Genomic DNA, 19,425 nt, shown 5'->3' on the forward strand with positions numbered 1-19,425 from the left:
AAAAGGAGAGAAGCAATCTATCAGATGCAGAGTTCAAAACACTGTTTGTAAGGATGTGCAAGGAATTTAGAGGGAACCTCAACAGCATAAAAAAGATCCAGTCAGAAATGAAAGATACACTAATTGAAATGAAGAACAATTTATAGGAAAACAACAATAGAGTGGATAAAGCTGAGAATCAAATCAATGATTTAGAATGTAAGGAAGGAAAAAACAACTGATCAGAATAAGAAGAAAAAAGAATTAAAAAAAATGAGGATAGTGTAAGCAGCCTCTGAGATTACTTCAAGAGGTCCAACATTGGCATCATAGGGGTACCAGAAGGAAAAGAGAAAGAACAAGAAATGAAATCTATTTGAAAAAATAATGAAGGAAAACTTCCCTAATTTGGTAAGGGAAATAGACATGCAAGTCTAGGAAGCACAGAGAGTCCCAAACAAGGTGGATGCAAAGAGCCCTACTCCGAGACACATCATAATTAAAGGCCAAAGGTTAAAGATAAAGAGAGACTCTTAAAAGCAGCAAGAGAAAAGAAGTTAGTTACAGACAGGGTAGTACCCATGAGACCAACAGTTGATTTCTCAAAAGAAACTTTGAAGGCTAGAAGGGATTGGCAAGAAATATTCAAAGTCATGAAAAGCAGGGACCTACAGCCAAGATTGCTTCACCCAGCAAAGTTATCACTTAGAATTGAAGGGTAGATAAATAGTTCCCCAGAGAAGAAAAAACTAAAGGAGTTCATTATCACCAATTATTATAGGAAATGTTAAAGGGACTTACTTAAGAAAACAAAAAGATCAAAACTATGAATAACAAAATGGCAGTAAATACTTATTTATCAATAATTGAATCTAAAAAACAAACTAAGCGATCAAGAAGAACAGAGATAGAATCATGGATACAGAGAGCATTTTGTTGGTTGTGGGTATGTGTGTGTGGGTGTGGAAATTGGTGAAGAGGTGAAGGGATTAAGTAGTACAAGTAGGTAGTTACAGAATAGCTATGGGGTGTAAAGTACAGTATAGGAAAAGGAGTAGCCAAAGAACTAATATGTATGACCCATGGACATGAACAACAGTGTGGGGATTCCCTGAGGGAGTGAGGGGTACTGGGTGGAGGGGCAACAAATGGGGAAAATCAAGACAACTGTGATGGTACAATAAATAAAATATAATTAAGAAACACATCCATTAGGTGCCATTTTTTACCTTTTACACTGGCAACAAATAATGATATACCAGTGCTACTGAGATGTAGGGAAACCTTCCTTCTTATTGACTGTTGGAGGGAGTATAAATTGGTACAACCTTTCTGGATGGAAGTCTGGCCATAAATAACAAATGTGAAGCAGTATTGCCATTGTTTCTAACAATTTATTCAAGACATTAAGAGGAAAAATGGACAAAGATTCATTGTAATTTTTTTATAAAAGTAGCAAGCTGGGCTTCACTGTCCTTTAAGACATTTTTAAATACTTTAAAATTGTCTCCCTCCACCACTAAGAGGATAAACAGCACTAGGCTAGTGAACTTTATCTGCCTCATTCACCACTGTACCCTTAATGCCAAACACATAGTGTCTGTTGAATGAATAAATGAATGAATGATAACATAAATGAACCAAGAGGAAATTCATTAAATGGTTCACTTATACAGTACAGTGGTCAACAGCCATAAGAAGAAAAAATAATAATAGTGAATGTTTATGGAGTGTCTACTATATGTTGCATACTATGTTAAGGTTTTCTCATGGGTCATATAATTTAATCTTCACGATAAACCTATGACATAGGTAGATACTATGATTCATAGACAGAACTTTTCTCATTGAAACATACTGAAACCTAACTCAAGTTAGCTTAGAAAAAAATATTGGTCCATGTAACTGAAAAATCCAGAGAGTAGTTCTGGCTGCAGATTTAGTTGGACTCAAGGACTCAGACAATGTCTGAATGATTTAGTTTTTCTTTCTCTCCATATTTTTTCCTCTCTGTTGGCTTCATTGCCAGGCACCCTGGCTCCACATGGAGGATCCCTCCATAGCTCTAAGCTTACATGGGCCTAAGGACACTTGATCTCTGGAAGCAAAGCTAGCAAGTCATCCAGGGAAAGTCCTTGGCTCTCCCTGAGTCAGATGGACTCCTGGAGCCAGAGACTAGGGCTCCCTGACTAAACCTAGTTAGTGAATGCATCTCTGAGAAGGCCTGGGAGGAGAAGGGGGCCCACCAGAGAGAAACTGGGCAATTGAAAAGCACAGCTCCCGCCCTGGCCAGGTGGCTCAGTTGGTTGGATCATTGTCTTGTACACCAAAAGGTTGTGGGTTTGATTTAGGGTCATGGCATGTACTTAAGTTGCGGGTTCGATCCTCAGTCAGGGGGCGTATGGGAGGCAACCGATTGATATTTCTCTGTTACATTAATGTCTCTCTCTCCCTCTCCCTTCCTCTCTCTGTAAAATCAATAAAAACATACCCTCAGGTAAGGACTGAAAAAAAAAAAAAGCATCGCCTATTACAAATGTCTCCTGCATCAAATGAGTAAACAGAGGTACAGAGAGGCTCAGTAACTTGCTTAAAGTCTCAGACCTAGTAGGTGAAAGAATCCAGATTCAAACTCAGGCAACTTGACTTTGCAGCCCATGATTTCAGTGTGATGTTTAATTTTACGTGTCAACTTGACTGGACCATGGAGTGCCCAGATGTTGGGTTAAACATTCTGCGTATATCTGTGTCGGTGCTTCTAGATGAGATTAACATTTGAATCAATAAACTGAGTAAAACAGATTGCCCTTCCCCATGTGGGCAGGCAGGTTAAAAGCATCAGTAGTAGATCAAAAGGTTGAGCAAGAGAGAATGTGCTTTCTGCCTGATGGTCTTCCAGCTGTGACATCAGTCTCTCCTTTGTTAGACTGGAACTTCAGCCATCAGCTCTCTTGGTTGTCAGGTCTTTGGACTGCAGATCTCAGGAGCCCTCAGCCTCCATAATTGCATAAGTCAATTCCTTATAATAAGTCTCTCATATATATGGTAAATATAAATAAATAAATAAATATTATATGTACAATTATATATACTTTATATATATATAATTTTTAATCTATTTATCTATCTACCTATCTATGGAGAACTCTTACTAATACATTTAGCTACAAGACAATACTTCAAAGCTATATGCGTAGATACAGAAGATGTCCATGACATACTTCTAAGTTAAAAATAATCAGCTAGAATATGCTATGCATTGAGTCACTCTGTTTTATCTAACCATACACAAATGAAAAGCCTGAAGGGCTGTATACCAAAGCTGTATTAACAAAGGGTTTTTCAGGGGGATGATATTTGAGAGGACTTTTGTTTTCTCATTACTTGAATTTTCTCCCCATGCAGGTCAAGTATTTCTGAGAAAAACAATATTTCCGTTCTTGAGAAGAAATGTAAAAGTCAGTAAAATCAAATTTGACACCAAGATGGGTGTGAGCAGCAGGGAAGTCAGCAATTGCTTCAAGAACATGAGGGCATGGGATGTGGAACGATGGTACTTTCTCCTCTCCTCCGCTCTCCTCCCCACTGCACTCTTCATTTATTTATTTTTCATTTCCTAAGGAGGTCTGGAGAGGGTATGCTTGGTTGTTCTTCTTTTCTCTCGGCTCTGAGAATTTATCCATGCCAAGTGGACCAAAAGTGACTAAAAGAATCAACTTGAGGGCCAGAAGGAATGCTAGGTAGGGTCTAGGTCAGAGATTTAAAAAAAAATCTTTTTCTTTGAAAAACCAAGTCCAAGTGAGGGAGGAGAACAAGGGAAACCAGAATTCTTGCTCTGAGAACATGATTTGAAAGCCATTTACCTAATCTAATCTGATCATTTTGTAGAAGAGTCAAAGGTTTTCTGCTCTTGGCAAACTGAACCACACATTCTTGAATCTACACAGGTGACTTAGAGCACATCTTTTCTGGACATTCAGAGGCTGAGCAGCTTGTGAATTAGGCAACAGGGCAAGATATCACCAGACAGGGTTTCTATGTCCTGCCCAGGTGAGAAATGCCCCACTTACTTTTTCCTCTCCTCTCCTCTCCCTCCCTCCCCCCTCCCCCTCCCCTCCCCCTCCCCTCCCCTCCCCTCCCCCTCCCCCTCCCCTCCCCACCCCTCCCCTCCCCCTCTTTCCTTCCTTCCCTCCCTCCCTCCCTCCCTCCCTCCCTCCCTCCCTTCCTTCCTTCCTTCCTTCCTTTCCTTCCTTCCTTCTTTCTTCCTGCCTTCCTTCCTGCCTTCCTTCCTGCCTCCTTCCTGCCTTCCTTCTTTTCTTTCTTTCTTCTTCTTTTTTTTAAGGACTATTAAAACTGGCACCCATTCCCCACCGGGGTACCGGGTAATGCAGAGTTCTCTGCTCCTAGGAGTGGGATTAGGGTCAAGGGACACAAGAAAGAATAGCTGGGAAAGCAGCTCAATGGCAAGGCAAGGAGCTCATAGAATTAGGGTTGGGATTAGGTTTGAAATCTAGGATTAAATTTTACAGATAACATTAGGATTAGGATTAATACTGAGGCTAGAGGCTGGATTAGATGTTGGGGATAATACTACATTAGAATGAACTATAATGATGAAAGGGTGTGAACTGGGATTTAGAGAGAGTTGTGTGACAAGAGCTAGAATCAGAGTTGGAGGACTGTCTTCTCTCTCTCAGTTCTCTATGAGCTCTATGAGCCCCTCTTTTTTGGTTATATTTTCCATGGCTAAAGTCTTTGGGCTCAGTATCACCAAGAAGGCAACCCTTGTGAACCCCTGACCTTGAGTCACACTTGGCTTTTTCCCATACCACCTCAGTTGCTACTTTGAGGGTTCTGGCTACTGAAACATTAATATTATCTTTTACTAGACTCCACTGAGCATGTATATGGCTCCTTTTGGGCCATTGGTGATTGCAAACTACCTCTAAGAGTCACATCACAGGTTTATCTGGAATGTAATCCACACTAGAAAATAGTCAAGACAATTATGATAAAAGCACCTCAGTCAATTAACCCATACTTTGGTCCCACAATTTGATGATGCCTTGACAATTTATGGCCTCTCTGAGCTTTTGGCCAAATAAATGGGCATGTTATAGGAATTGGTTCAAAGGCTCTTCATATAGAAACCTTGGGAATTAAGAGTGGAGAGTTAGCCAGCTATGAACATCATAAGAGGAAGCAGATGAACACTGGGTCTCATTGCATGTAACTACATTGTGGTAAAAAAGCTCACAGTGAGTTTCAGTCTTCTAGAGAAGTGGGTGGTGATGGAGACATTCCCCCAGGATAGCCTGATTAGGATGCCAATGTGAGAGGGAGGAGGGAGAGATCAATCAGCCACACCTCCTTGTCTGAGACACCAAAGGGCTAGACGTCAGCGAGGGCTAGACCAGCTTTACTGACATCTCTTTAAAAGGGGCAGTAAACCAGTGTTACCTGAGCACCTACTGTGTGCCAGGCACCACGAAAGGCCTTTCAAATGCTTGACTGCATTTAAAATGTCACAAATAATGCTCACATACATTTTTATTGTTAAAAAGCAAACACACAGGCCCTGGCTGGCGTAACTCATTGGACTGAGCATGGGCTGAGAACCAAAGTGTCACAGGTTCGATTCCCAGTCAGGGTACATGCCTGGGTTGCAGGCCATGACCTCCAGCAACCGCACATTGATGTTTCTCTCTCTCTCTCTCTCCCTCCCTTCCCTCTCTAAAAAATAAATAAAATCTTAAAAAAAAACCAAACACACCTATCTGTAGCACTAATAGTATAAAAGCAGAAGTCATTCACCATCCTACTCCCACCCTTTCTAATTCTTCAGTTCAGTGAGTTTTCCTCCAGACTTTTGTTATGAGTTTGCACATATTATACACATGCTTCAAAACCAGTTTGTTTTGTACAGCTTTTCAAAATAATTAGTGGTGTTGCACAACATGTATACTTCTATAACTTTCATTCCCTCCTTAACTATGTACCTTAGAGATCTTTCCATGCCAATACATATAGTTACAAAGTTGACCCTTGAGTAACAGAGAGGTTAGGGGCACCTATTTGCCCCCATACAATTGAAAATCCACATATAACTTTCGACTCTCCCCAAATCTTAACTACCAATAATAGCCTTACCAATAACATAAACCACTGATTAACAAATTATATTGTGCCTTTTTACTCATTCAACAAATTTATTGAATGTCTTAGCAAATATGCCCTGGGCATTGTGTACATAGCAGTGAAAAAAACAAATATGATCATGCCCTGACCTGTGTGGCTCAGTTGGTTGGGCATCATCCTTCAGATCGAAGTGTCACTGGTTTGATTCCCTGTCAGGGCACGTGCCTGGGTTGTGGGCTTGACCCGATCGATGTTTCTCTGTCACATCAATGTTTTTCAAGACTCCCTCCCTTCTCTCTCTAAAAATAAACACATAAAATCATTTAAAAAAAAACCAGGCATGATCTTTGGAGAGGAGATACACAAATAAATATTTAATTATAAGCCGGGAAAGATGCTATAAAAGAAGAGGGTGCCATAGAAGATAAACATGGGGAAACATAATTTTAATTGTGGCTGGGAGGGGGGTCAGTTAGGACTTCTTTGACTAAATGTCATTTAAGTTTAGGCTTGAAATAGTTTAAGTAGACTTAGTTTGTTGGAGAATTCTTGGTTGTACCCATTGTTCTTTATGCTTTGAATTTCAGGCTGCAATTTATTCCTTTTTTGGTGGTAGACACTTTTTAGAATCTTTGCCAAGAACACAACTGAACTTCTTTGAGAACTGTAGGCTACAAGATGGGTCTCTGGCAGTCATATGTACATTACAAAACAAAGAGCCTTGACAACATTCTGTTCCATAGGCTACAGGTGCCTATACCTAGAATAGACAATTTGACATAAGGTAGACCAATTGGGATTCATAGATATGAATTAATCTCTGTTGGGTCTTGAAGTGAGGGTAGATATGCTTGGACAGTCATGTTCTACAATGCTCCCAGAGAAGCAGTGAAAACAAGTCTGCAGAAAGCAAGAAGCAGCTCTGTAGAGTGAGTAGAGGTCTTAGAACATTTGACTGCAGAGAAAGATAATGAAGGAATAGCTACTCAGTTTCCTGTTATTTTAGATCCTTATTCTAGTACTTCATGAGTTCTTGTTGCCCTCTATGCCCCTGGCTTCTACAAGATTATTTCCGTCAATATTTTTTTTTTTTTCACAAATAAGTTTCAGTGGGTTTCTGTCACTTACAGACAAAAGAGCTTTCACTAAAAGTAGCTTTTATCAGATTTGCTCTGCTGCTCAGCAAGCATAGCTTGAGTTTGCTTAAATCTGATAGAGATTTGGGGACCCCACAAGTCCACAGAGAATAAACAAACAGAATGACATACATAGAAATAAAATAATAGCATTTGGTAATAAAATTAATGTAGGTAATACCCTCTGAGCCTCTTGCATCCCCACTAGGTTGGGGGTGCATTGCAGCTATTTCTAAGAGTCAATCCTTTTGGAGCAAAGTTTTCTGAGAAGAGTAAACATAAATTTCCTCATCCTACAATGGACATTATGTGGGCAGATGAAAGAGGGATTAATTCTGCCCTGTCAGAGTATGGAAGACACTGAAGAAGTAACATGTGCCTAAGGTAGGAGTGTGCTGGGCAAGTGAGAGGCAGGGCGGTTGGGCAGAGGAGAACAGGAAAGACAAGGCCTTAGGAAATACAGGATACTCCACAAATGCTTAAGTTAAATAGATTGCAAACCAACAGGCAGAAAAGCAGCTTTTAAGATGACAATCGCATTTTATATTAAAATTTCCTTTTGGTTTTAGGGTTTCCTTCCCTATATAGAAAAGAAAATCAAGATGTCAATGGTCTACTTAATCTGTTTGTTAAACTCATAGGCTGTAAGTCTTCCACAAATGTGGAAACGTTATGTCAACTTAATTGCAGATTTAAGGGCAATGAGAGCTAGGTGTGCTGTATGGTTTGATTCATTCTATGGACTTCTTAAATACTTATTGAAGATTTGCTTAAGTCCACAAAATCGAAACTAAATATTACACAAAATAAATCAGCACTCACATTTAGCGGGTGACTTGGCTTTAAATGGCTTTATTTAAATGGCAATGATTCTGCAATCATTGTCTTCATTCATCATCATTACCTTTAGGAAGAGGCCAAGCTAAATGTGATCCTTGCTCTTTGGAGGCTAAAAGAAGAGACATCAATGTAAGAAGTCCACAGAGCATGCGCATACATAACGGTATATACAGAAATAAAATATTTTTATTAAAATTAATCTGGTGTCTCCACGGAGTCTGGGATACACAGCAGATACTTCTAAGAGCCAGGAAGCCTTCTTTCCTGGAAGTATCACGGCCTTAGAAATTCATCCATAAGGGCCTCCGCTGTGGGTCAACTCTTCAGGAGGTCTTGTGGAAGTTTCCTCCCTTCGAGATTAGTCACCAACAATAGCCTTCTGAGTACATTTGACTGGAGCTCAGAATGAGTTCAGAACCCAAGACACTGAGAGCTAAAGGGCTCCTTTTTCTACTGGCTCCATTTTCTTTGATCACTCATAAATTTCCATCACTGATTCGGTCTTAGCTCCCTCCCCTTCAAAATCCAAACACGTTCACTCTAGGAGGAAGGGAGGTTCTCCCAGCCTCTTCTCAAGGCAAAGAGAGTGGACTTGTGTCTCTGAGGCTTGAGGGGGCCGGGTACGGAGAAGGGAGGATGGGCAAAGAACCTGACCTGGACACCACACTCCCGACCCCGCCCCCCCGCCATTGTTGGGGCGGACCATTTCCCTTAAATCCATTACTACCAAGAGGAGACCAGCTCTTCGGGGGGAACTGGAAGAGTGGGTCGGGTGCTGGGGTACTGGGAAGAAATAAAGATTTCCAGGGGATTGGCAGTTTATTGAGAAATACGGCCCAGTATCACCTAGGAGCGAGAGCAGCCGGTTCGGGGATCTCTCTGGCAGACGTGACCCCAGTCGTCTCCGAAAGATCGAGGCACACTTCCGGGTTTGGAAGCGCTCCCTACAGCCCTCCCAGTACCCCGTTAAGGGGTCTCTGAGCGCATGCGCAATGCTCAATCGCCGCTCTGGGACTAGCCCGATTTACCCCAAACTACTAATCTCTTCTCCCTCCCACTTGGGGTATACCATTCACGTTTGGGGGGGACGGGGACGCTAGGCGCCCCAAAGTGTTCGAATCGGCTCCCCCGCTTCAAGTGTGAGGTGGGGGAGTAAGTTTGCCTCAGATGTCCCAAGAATACGAAGGCCTCAGAGGGCCGTCGCCAGTGACAGCCTGCTGCTCTCGGTATGCTCACAGATCCATACTCTTCCTCTGAGGCGCTGAACAAAGTGGCACGCCCGGATCCCAGCTGATCAGCTGCTGGGCTTTGGCTGCGGCTCCCCTGGGCGAGACCATTGTGACTTCTTGGGAGGGGTGCGTGAGGAGGGGTGGGGGCGGAGCGGCCATTGTCCGGTCAGCGCAGCCTCCGGGGGAGGGTGAGCGAGCGGGCCCTGGAGCTTCACTGCGGCCGCTGCTACGCCAGAGCCGGCGGGGGGCTCAGGTCCTTCCCAGCGCCGCCGCACGGGACATCGCTCTGGCTGGGAGCGGCGGTGGGAGCTGCCGAGGGCACCCGGTCTTCCCTCTCCCCTCCCTCTCCGCCCCTTGGTCCTAGGTTCAGCCGCACGCCCCTCCTCCTCAGCTCCCCTCCTTCTCTCCAAGCCTCTCCCGGCCCCCCGTCTCCGCTGGCCTAGTGGTGCGACCCGCCTCCAGCTGACCGGCCTGGAATCCCGGCTAGGAGCCCCGGACTGCGCCCGCCCGCGCACCCGCTCCCTCCCCCTCCCCCCGCCCCGAGCCCCCCGCGGTCGTCGCCGCCGCCTCCGCCTCCTTCGAGCGGGGCCCAGGCCCAGCCGCCGCCACCGCTGCCGCCTCCGAGCTTCGCCGCCTCCGCCGCCGAGCACCATGGGAGACGCCGGGAGCGAGCGCAGCAAAGCGCCGAGTCTGCCGCCTCGCTGTCCCTGCGGCTTCTGGGGGTAAGTGCCTGGCCGGGTGGGGGCTGGGGCCGGGGACCCGGGCACGGGGGCTTCCTAGGCAGGCCTCCGGGCCCGGGGAGGCCCGAACCCTGGGGGCTGGGCCCAAGCCGGGCCTACGTGGAGGAGGCAGGGGCCGAGTCCTGGGGAGGGGTGCCGGGTGGGGACTTGGAGTGGTCAGAGAAGGCGCTGCCCGGGGTGCACTGCCACCCTCTGGGTCTCAACTGCTCGAGGCTTGGGCCAACCGGGTCTACCCGGGCCCCGGGTGAGGGGGCCTGGGCAGGGAGAGAGGATGAGGGGCGGTGTTGGCACCTCCACTTGAACTGGGGTTCCCTCTTTCCTTGGCATGTGGATGCCAGCCCTTCATCCCCCCCCCTTCTCCTTGGTTTGTGTTGGTGCCCAGGCACCAGGAGGGTATTTCCTCTGACTTTTTCACCTCCGCTCCTCCCTCTCCCCCAGAGACTTGCATCATCACTTCCTAAATTATATCCCAGTGCCCCATTTGCTTTTAGGAAACTGTTCGCACGTCACCCATTTTTAAAAATCGAGAACAGAATCCGGGCTGAGGTAAAGTTATAGGACTGTTGAGGTCTCACTGTTATTTGAAACACGTTTGAGAAGATCTGTAAAATTTCCTTGTCAAAACTCAAGTCAGCCTGGCTTGGGAACGTGAGAGCCAATTAAGCAAATTGGCTCAAATTCCCTTCTTTCTACATTTTTTTAAGTGACAAAAATATTTGAATTGGCCACCTACGTTATTATTTGGCTACTCTGTGTTAGAATGGAAAAATATGACGTGGGAAATCAACTTTCCCACCTACAGTTTAAATTGGAATACTTGAGTTTTATAGATTGCCATCCCTCTTACTTAGCAGGTGCTTCCACAGTACCTAATGACTCTAGTCCTGTTGTAGGGAAACTGGAGACTTTGAAGGCCAACTTTTGTAATTGAGACCTTTTTGTCTTTTGGTTTTATTTTCCAAAGACTCGGTATATTTGGAGGTGCATAGAAACAGTAAGGAATTGATTTCTGGTGGGAAGAGGTATTAAAATATATTATCTTTCAGAACCTAGTAATAGTTAAGGTGATTTTAGGAGTGGAGAGAAAGATTAGGAAGTTTATCTTAATGTAGATAACTGTGGAATTTGTCAAATCCAAGGGTTATGATGAAGAAATAGTGTGTAATTTTATCATCTTTCTGCTTTTAATAAAAAATTTCTCAGTTGGAATGACATTAGTAAAAAATAAGTTGTGACATTACCAAAAGTTCTGAAGATGTAAAAATATTTTAGGTTTTATAGTCTTTCCTTCTTTTTTGACTTGAAAATAACAATTGGGTTTTGCCAAGTGCTTGGACAGTCTAACTCCCACAAGAATCTTACGAAATCTTATCTATTTATTTATAGATGGGGAAACAGGCATAGAGAGGGTGGATAACTCACCCCTTGCATAGGAGGAGTTTAGAGTTGATCTGGTGAACTCTTCAGAGGGCTTAGTACCATCATGTTTATGCCTGGAAAAATCTGGTGTCACAAGCCTCAGATTGTAACTCATTATAAGAAGACATGTGGCTCAAAGAAAGTAGCTGCCAATAGCAACTAATGCCCAGGATGTATCAGAGGTCTGTTTCCTGGCAACATGTTTATGTTCTTGGGACCATTATCATGAGTGGTACTCTGATTGAAAGACATACCAAGACTTAGAAATTAAGGAATCTGAGTAGCCTTTTACCTTTAGTCAGTAGAGTTCTGAGTAATGCCAAGAATTGGGTAGTGGCAGAGAGTGATAGACTGATGCCATATTTGGCCTATAAGCAACCAAGGCTTCTTTTTTGATACTTTCAGTATGGTACTTTTTATGAACTGCAATTTGCCTAGTAGTAGTGACCACAAAACTAGTATTTTTATAGTGAAAACTTTTTTTAAAAAAGTGTTTTTTAAAAATATGTAATGTTTTAATCTTTCCTTTAAAGGTGCTTGTGGGCAGCTGTATAGTTTGCATTTTATACCAAAGTATAATGAAATTGCTACCTAGTTTTCATCATATCTTAACCGACTGAACATGTTTCCTTTATTGCATGTATGACATTCATGTTATGTTCATTAAGTAAACTTAGAATATATTAAAACATTTTTCAGTGCCTCTGATACAATGGTGGATAGACAAAGGGGCACTGGCCGCATCCTCTGGGAGTAGGGAGCATAGAGCAGTAAAGTGACAGTTACAATAAAATGTGTTAGGATTGGTACAGGTTATGATAGGAGGTAGAGGAAGGTAGCCTGGAAGAAGTGACACCAGCCTACTTGTAGGAGAGAATGGAAATAGGTAGGGAGAAGAGTGCTTCAGGTAGAGAGAATAGCATGGGGGAAGACCTGGATGTGACAGAGCACTGCAAGGTTGTAGAATTGAGATTTCATTGGGGTTGATTGGTAGATTGTGAAAGGGGATTGCCTAGAGATGAGTCTTAGATGGTGAGAGCAATTGGTAATGCAGGGCCCCAAAGGTAATGCTTAGAACTTTGGTCTTCATCCTGGGGAGCGATAAAGAACCTTGAATGGGTAATGATGTGATTTCCTTTAATGTGAAAGATTATTGGATCATCTTGAGAGTGGCCTGGATTTGTGGGTATGATTGTGTGAGTCTGTATGAATATGGTATATTATGTTTGTTTTTGGGGTGTTGCCAGAAGTAACAGAAGTCTTGTCAGGAGGAATAATACAGGCCAGTGATGATGGTGGCTTGCACTTGCATGTGGCCAGGGAGAATGGAGAAAAACAGAGAGATATGAAAGCCATTCAGGAGGTATCTTTTGCCTTTTCCCTTCATGAAAATGAAGGTGAGTCTTAAAAATTTTAGTTCGCGTTGCACTCTGTGGAAGCTGTAGGTCTGTAAAGTCAGCTAGCCAGGGCACACACCCAGCCCCTTTGCAGAGGAGCCTCTCAAGCAGAATGTTCTGGCACCAGCAGACTAAAGGCATTTCCTTTAGGATTGCTCTTTTCTCCAGTGACTTAGGTCTAAGGACTTGCTGACCAGCATTGTCTAGTCAGGACACCATCATTGTGGTTTGGTTAAATAGGAGAGCTTTGAGGTCTTTTTGTGGGGACACAATTAGAAAGGGGAATGCCAAGAGGGGCATACCTGTATGTTGCAAATGTGTTAGTGCTTAGAACACAAAGCTTCTAGTTCTCTCCCTCTTGGTTTATATTATGTAATTGTGTGCAGGTAATTTTTGAACCATTTAATAGGGAGACCATCTTTCCATTGAGAAACTTTGCTACCTTGGAAATCATTGAAGATTCACCTGGTTTTAAAGCTTGGAAGTTGTTTGTATAATGCAACAATGTTTTTAGGTTAATGACCATAAACAGTATTTTTTCCTCTGAGACAGGGATTTGAAACATTTAATGAAGTATTAGCATTTTCTTGCTTATTTTAGATGATCAGTAATCATGCAAAATACATACTAATTTATAATTGTCAAATATGAAATGAAATAATCAATTAGAAGATTTTTCTTTAGTTGAAGTATACACTTACAGAAAAACATAAGTGTATCTGTAACTATACAGATATGTGAGATTAGTTGAAGCTGCATTTTAAATTGATTAGACATTTAAAATGTACTGAGGCATGTGGATTTTTCAGATATTTTCAAAAGTTGTTGAAAATGCACCTAGAATATTATAAAAAAAGACAGGAAGAATAAGGCAATAAGAATATACTGAGTGTATTATTGGATATAATAATAGAAAGGATAATTAGGTAGGTTGGGGAAAGATGGACTTTTTCCTCATTGTACTTAAGTATATAAAAATCCAATTACTAGTATTAATACCTTGCTTTTACAATTGAAGACAATCTCTATCATAATGTAATTTTGTGAAAACTTTGGGAAGTAACTATTCGTCCATACATAAGTTTAGAGTAGATAAATGTTCAGTTTGATATTTGGGGAATAATGGAGTATTTAAGTAAGGGATTTATTGCATAAACCATTTATTGTTTTGTTAAAGAAGCTTTTTAAAAAATTTTCTTAGTGAATCATGTCAAAAGAAATATTAAACCAGTATATATTTTGGTGTATAGGCTGATGTTCCAACCAACTGAGCCATCCTGTCAGGGTCAAATTGGTATATATTTATTAGGGAAATAGATTTTATTGGTATTTCACTTTTGTGATCTATTCTTTTGAAGCATTTTCCTTATCAGCTAGGTCTGCTAGATAGATAATAGATGTACTATTTTAAATAAAATGGGATTATGAGTATATCAGGAGTTACGAAATAAATTCTATTCCTGAAATGATTACTAATAGAAAGTTGATTGAACATATAACATTTGTTTATTCCATCTTTTGAGAATCACAAGATACTTGAGTTACCTTAAGTAGAATCTACATATATATATATCTGTATACCTGTTTTCTTTTTCTCTTTTTTCCCCCTTGAGCCTAGTCTCCGGGAATTGATTAAATCTCTTTTTCTGTCACTTTGTGAGTCATTTGGCCAGTGTGCTTGGCTCCTGGAAGTGTGTGGCTTTCACACTCAGTTTGATTCTTCAGTCTCTGTCTCCCAGTTGGAACGTGTTCCCCCACTTCAACCAGCTTAACCTGGGCTTTCAGGTTCATGTGAGCACAGAATGAATCACTACTTAATCAGTAGAATGTTCAGTCCAGTGATGTCACTAATTATCCTTGATTATAATATCTCCTTAAATGTTCTCTTAAAAACAAAACAGCTTGTTTGTGCAGTTTTTCCTTGCATCTTTGAGTGTTGTGTGCACCTGAAGACACAACATGGTTTAAGTGAAGTATTCACTGTCAATAATAAGTTTATCTACTTGCCCTGTTTTCCTGATTACATTTGGGGTGTCCAGAAAATAGGAACTTTGCCCCTTTAATGTGATGGAATACAGGAGATACTTTCTTTCTTTTTTTTTTTTTTTAAAGAAAACACAGTCGTTGTTTACATTGGTTTGAGGCAATAGCTATTTAGAGTTACATCCAGTTAACATATAGGACATATGGCTCATCTGATAATGTCTTCTCCCTCATCATCCTTTTCCTCTCCAAGAAAGAGGAGAACCCAACACTTCAAGTCATACAGAAAAATTTTGACTAAACATTTCTTATAATCCTTAATGGTATTAAAGTTCACATTGGTTTTCACAAAATAACTTTTTCCTAGCTGGAAAAATTAGAAAACTAGGAATTCTTTGAAAGGAATAAAGTCTTTAAAAAAAGCCCTAGTGTATTAAATATTATTGAGAACAGAGTGATAATTAATATAGTTTGGAATTTTAAATTAAGTTATAAGGAGGTTGTATCTGTGTAAAGTGATACAAAGTTTTGAAATCCTATAATAATTATAGATTGAGGTTCAGAATTATTTTTTATTTTTGAAGAAAGGTCTCTCAACAAAACCATATATAGGAAGTGACTGGTTACAACTCACCACTTTGATAATTTTAATGAAGCACTTAAAAAAGTCAAGATTCAGCCTGTCTGCATGTTGTAGGCCTTTGTGTCATAGTGATTTGCAAAAGAGGACCTTCATTCCAACTGGGTGGATGACATATCACTCACTTCTACTAGGGCAGCAATTTTCAACTTTTTTCATCTCATGGCACGCATAAAATAATTACTAAAATTCTGTGGCACACCCCAAAATATATTTTTTGTTAATGTGACAAAAAAATGTATAATTTTGATTCATTAACACCAGGTGGCTATCGTTGTGCTTGCTGCTGTCATTTTTTAGTTTGACAGTCTAAGGGGAAAGAGGTCAGTGTCCCTGTCTAAGTAGTTAGGTATTGCATGTTTTAAAATTCTTGTGGTACATGGGCTCAAAATCACTGTACTAGGGACTTTGAAAAACAGTCCAATTCTGTTCTGGGTCCCTATATAACAAGATTATGTTGCTGAATAAGATATTTAGGCATAAGGCAGAAACTTCCTGTTAAATGCCGAAGAGATGTTAAACAACTTTATTTGAAATGTTTAATAATCACACTCTAAGACCCTATTCTAGAATTGTGCAGTCCATTATGGTAGCCACTGGCTAAATGTAGCAATTTAAAATCATACTAATTAAAATTAAATAAAATTAAAAATTCTGTTCTTCAGTTACACTAGCTACATTTTAAGTACTCACTGGCTCAAGAACTGGTGACTACTGTATTGAGGAACACATATAGAACACTTCATTCTCCCAGAATGTTCTGTTATACAGTACTGTTTTAGAATGTTCACCAGATAGGCAGCTGGGATATTTGAGCCTATTATCTTTTTTCTTCCCAGTTTTATTGAGATATAAAGATGTACAACCTTATGTTCTTGCGAGTTCTCCAGATCCCAGTTTTCTCATACTCTGAAAATGAGGGATTTTCTAATTTAACTCTTGCGTTTCTTTCTAGCTCTGACATACTGTTGATATTTTATATCTATTGGAGGAAGCAATACTATTGTTAATCTGGACTTCTGGGAAGTGCTCCTTTGATTAGTTTTGGGAACTAAAGTTTCAGTACAAGTTAGTCTATAATTTGAACATTGTTTTCATATTAGCTTTTCAGTCAGTCGTCTTTGCTTTTTTCTTCGCCCTATTAAACTGGCAGTGTCAGAGGTCTGTATAGGAAGGTGTTGGACTAATAGAGAATCATATTTTTCCTGTGACTGTTGTAGAGGAATAATATTTTCACAAATGTAAATTTCATATGGCAGTTTTTGATATGTGATCAGGGATAAGTACATTGAATTTTCTGCTAAATTCAAGTCCTTTATATACAGTGGAAGATGGAGTATATTGGAATATCCAGCAGCGGTGGGCAAAATCACACTGATCTGTGATGTACCAAGCTTGAGGGGATGGTACAAGATGAATGAAAATGCAGTGTCATCCCTGAGGTTAGTGGTCAGAGTTGCAAACAATGCTGTACATCTGAGGTGGCTTCAGCTGTTAACTAGAGGCAGGAAGAATGTAGTAGGAAGAAGATGCAGTACTAGCTAACTGCAGCTGTTCATTCTCCTGTACCAGATGTCTTGTATCATAGGCAGGTGTGATTTTGTATTAGGGCAAAAGAATTCCTGGGAGAGGTCATTGATGCAGCTTGCTGGCTCGGTTTGGGGAGGGCAGACCACACCACAATATTTTGTTTCCAGTTTGTGGACAGGCTCTGTTTAGCCTCGTTGGTGCCTCATCATTAATGATCTGGCAAACAGTGAAGTTGGTGATGTACCTGGGACCTTTTGGGGAGTGCCTTTTCTCATTTCTTTATGCTAAAGTGGAATGGTATATAGTAAAAGCTGTTGATGTTTTATCTACTTCTTATGTGCTGCTAAGTTGAAGTCATTTGTAAAAAATAATTCTCTCTCAGCCACATTTCCTGAAAGAAGTATCTGACCACTCAAAAGTATCACAAATACTCCTATTGCAGTCAGGTTCTTGGGCCAGGCATTTGATTTTCTGTTACATGCTCGCATTGGTAGCATTCCCGAACACATGAGGTTTCTGTAGCTTATAGTACCTAACTGGAAGAGTGGGGGCAAAAATTTGGAGACTACAGATTGGGTGGAGGACTTTACTAACCACATCTATGTGTTCAAAGTGTCTGCCTTTTTCAGGTCATTATTTTTAAATTTTCAACCCATTCTAGGGTATTTTATATGGATGGACGTGCTGACAAAGTTATCTTCTGAAAGAATTTTTTTTTGACATATGAATAAGACATTAAATAGATTGAACAATACACTCATTCTTAAACTGCCCATAAGTGTATTAAACCAGCAAGAAATAAAAAAAAATAAGCTTGAGGTTTGGGAGAAGGTGTGGTGTATTTCAATATGAGATTTATGATTTCTTGGTTTCTGTCCTGGGGAGGCATGGGTAGGATTCTTAATTATTTTCTTCAGAATGCCACCGAAATCCAGAACACCAGGTTTTTCAAGTCTTTGTCTGCATGTGAAACTTTGCATATAGTATCTACAAAATCTCCACAATGTATGGCTTTACACCGTTTTATCTAGTTTGCTTTTCCCTTTTAACACAACACAGAGTTGTGCTACTCACCTTGAAAAATAAAGGGGTGTTCTTGGTTGTTGATCCACAAAAAGTACTTGCTAGGGGAATTTGTGTTTATTCGTTTGTTGATTGGCGATGCATATTCATGTAATCTCTGAGACCTGTATTTGCTCTTTCTATGGGTAGGTCACTGTTAATTAGCTCTGCCTGTTATCCATATTGTAAACCACCCCCACCCCCGCCGCCGCCAGCCTGGCCATCCAGTACTGTAGCACTTTTAAGATGTGTTCAAACTGCATTTTATTTGTGAGGCAGATATTTTTTTCTTCAGTGAACATTGGGCAGGATGTAATCAAGGAACAGTTGCCTAAATGATAAAGATCTCTTGAGTGAAAGTGTTAAGTATTGCATGATGTATAATAGAGTCTCTTTAGAGGTTTATAATCTCAATAGTATCAGTGTAGATTAATTTAGAAAATGATAGCCTCAGTAAAACCTGTCCTGTGGAAGTATATGTCCCAAAAGACTGCATGTTACTACTTTTTGTTTTGAACTGTTTAGTGACTAATACTCTAATTCCATAGTTGAAAGTTCCCTCTGTTTACTTGTATAATTTTTAGAAGATACATTAGATGCATTGTGTGTGTTTTTGGTTGGAGCTAGGGACAGAAAGAATGGACATGTTGGTTTTGTGTTTAAACTTGGGTGCAGAAAAGTCACTAGACAGATCTGTATTATACCAGATTTGGAGGTGAGCTGGAAGAGGTAAGGGCACGGGTTAGTCAAGGGGAAGACTGGAGTATGAGGGGGATGAGGATGGGAAAATGTGGATGGAAGTGGTGTGGTAATTGGAAATGAAAATGCTTTGTGGTCACCAGCTCCCAGTTAAAAAGTGAGAGATGGCTGTGTCATTATGGGCCAGCAAAACTAATGTGAACAGGTGGTGGGTGAGTTAAAGAAAGCATTCTGTCTTGAGATGTGTTGTAGAGTGTGAGTGCAGTAGAGTCTTTCAGGGAAGTTTTAAAGATAATAGGATAAGAGCTGTGGTGCAATTCCGAACTAAAGTTTAGTGGAAATGGCAGCAGCTTTCAGCAAAATTGGTGTTCCAACTGTTAGAACCCCATGGGCTCGCTCTTCTGCTAAGCCCAGAGGCACCTTCTCAGTCAGGTAAAAGATGGTGTTTAATGGTGTCTCTTTGTAGCAGGCCATGGAGGCTCACTACACCGTGTTTTATTGGGATTGCCACAAATTCATTCTTTGGGATTGATTTTTTTGTTTCCCTTTCCAACCCCCATCTTCTGGTTTACTTGTTCTTGAGAAAAACACTCTCACAAGCCCTTCTCTTTTGAAAGATTTTGCAATTAATAC

At 41.0% G+C, this 19,425-nt stretch overlaps 1 protein-coding gene across 1 annotated transcript in view; it reads left to right on the forward strand.

Moving 5' to 3' along the window:
• Positions 1-9,479: 9,479 nt before the first annotated feature.
• ZFAND3 (zinc finger AN1-type containing 3) overlaps positions 9,480-19,425 on the forward strand; it is a 331,244-nt gene continuing 321,298 nt past the window's right edge. Inside the window, exon 1 of the mRNA XM_045843915.1 lies at positions 9,480-10,044. Within this exon, the coding sequence (XP_045699871.1) occupies positions 9,974-10,044 (71 nt within the window). The 5' untranslated portion in view covers positions 9,480-9,973. The remainder of the gene's footprint in view (positions 10,045-19,425) is intronic.

The sequence above is a fragment of the Phyllostomus hastatus genome, unplaced genomic scaffold (genome assembly GCF_019186645.2).
Source record: "Phyllostomus hastatus isolate PE091 unplaced genomic scaffold, TTU_PhHast_1.1 phas_contig_40, whole genome shotgun sequence".
NCBI classification, from domain to species: Eukaryota; Metazoa; Chordata; class Mammalia; order Chiroptera; family Phyllostomidae; genus Phyllostomus; species Phyllostomus hastatus.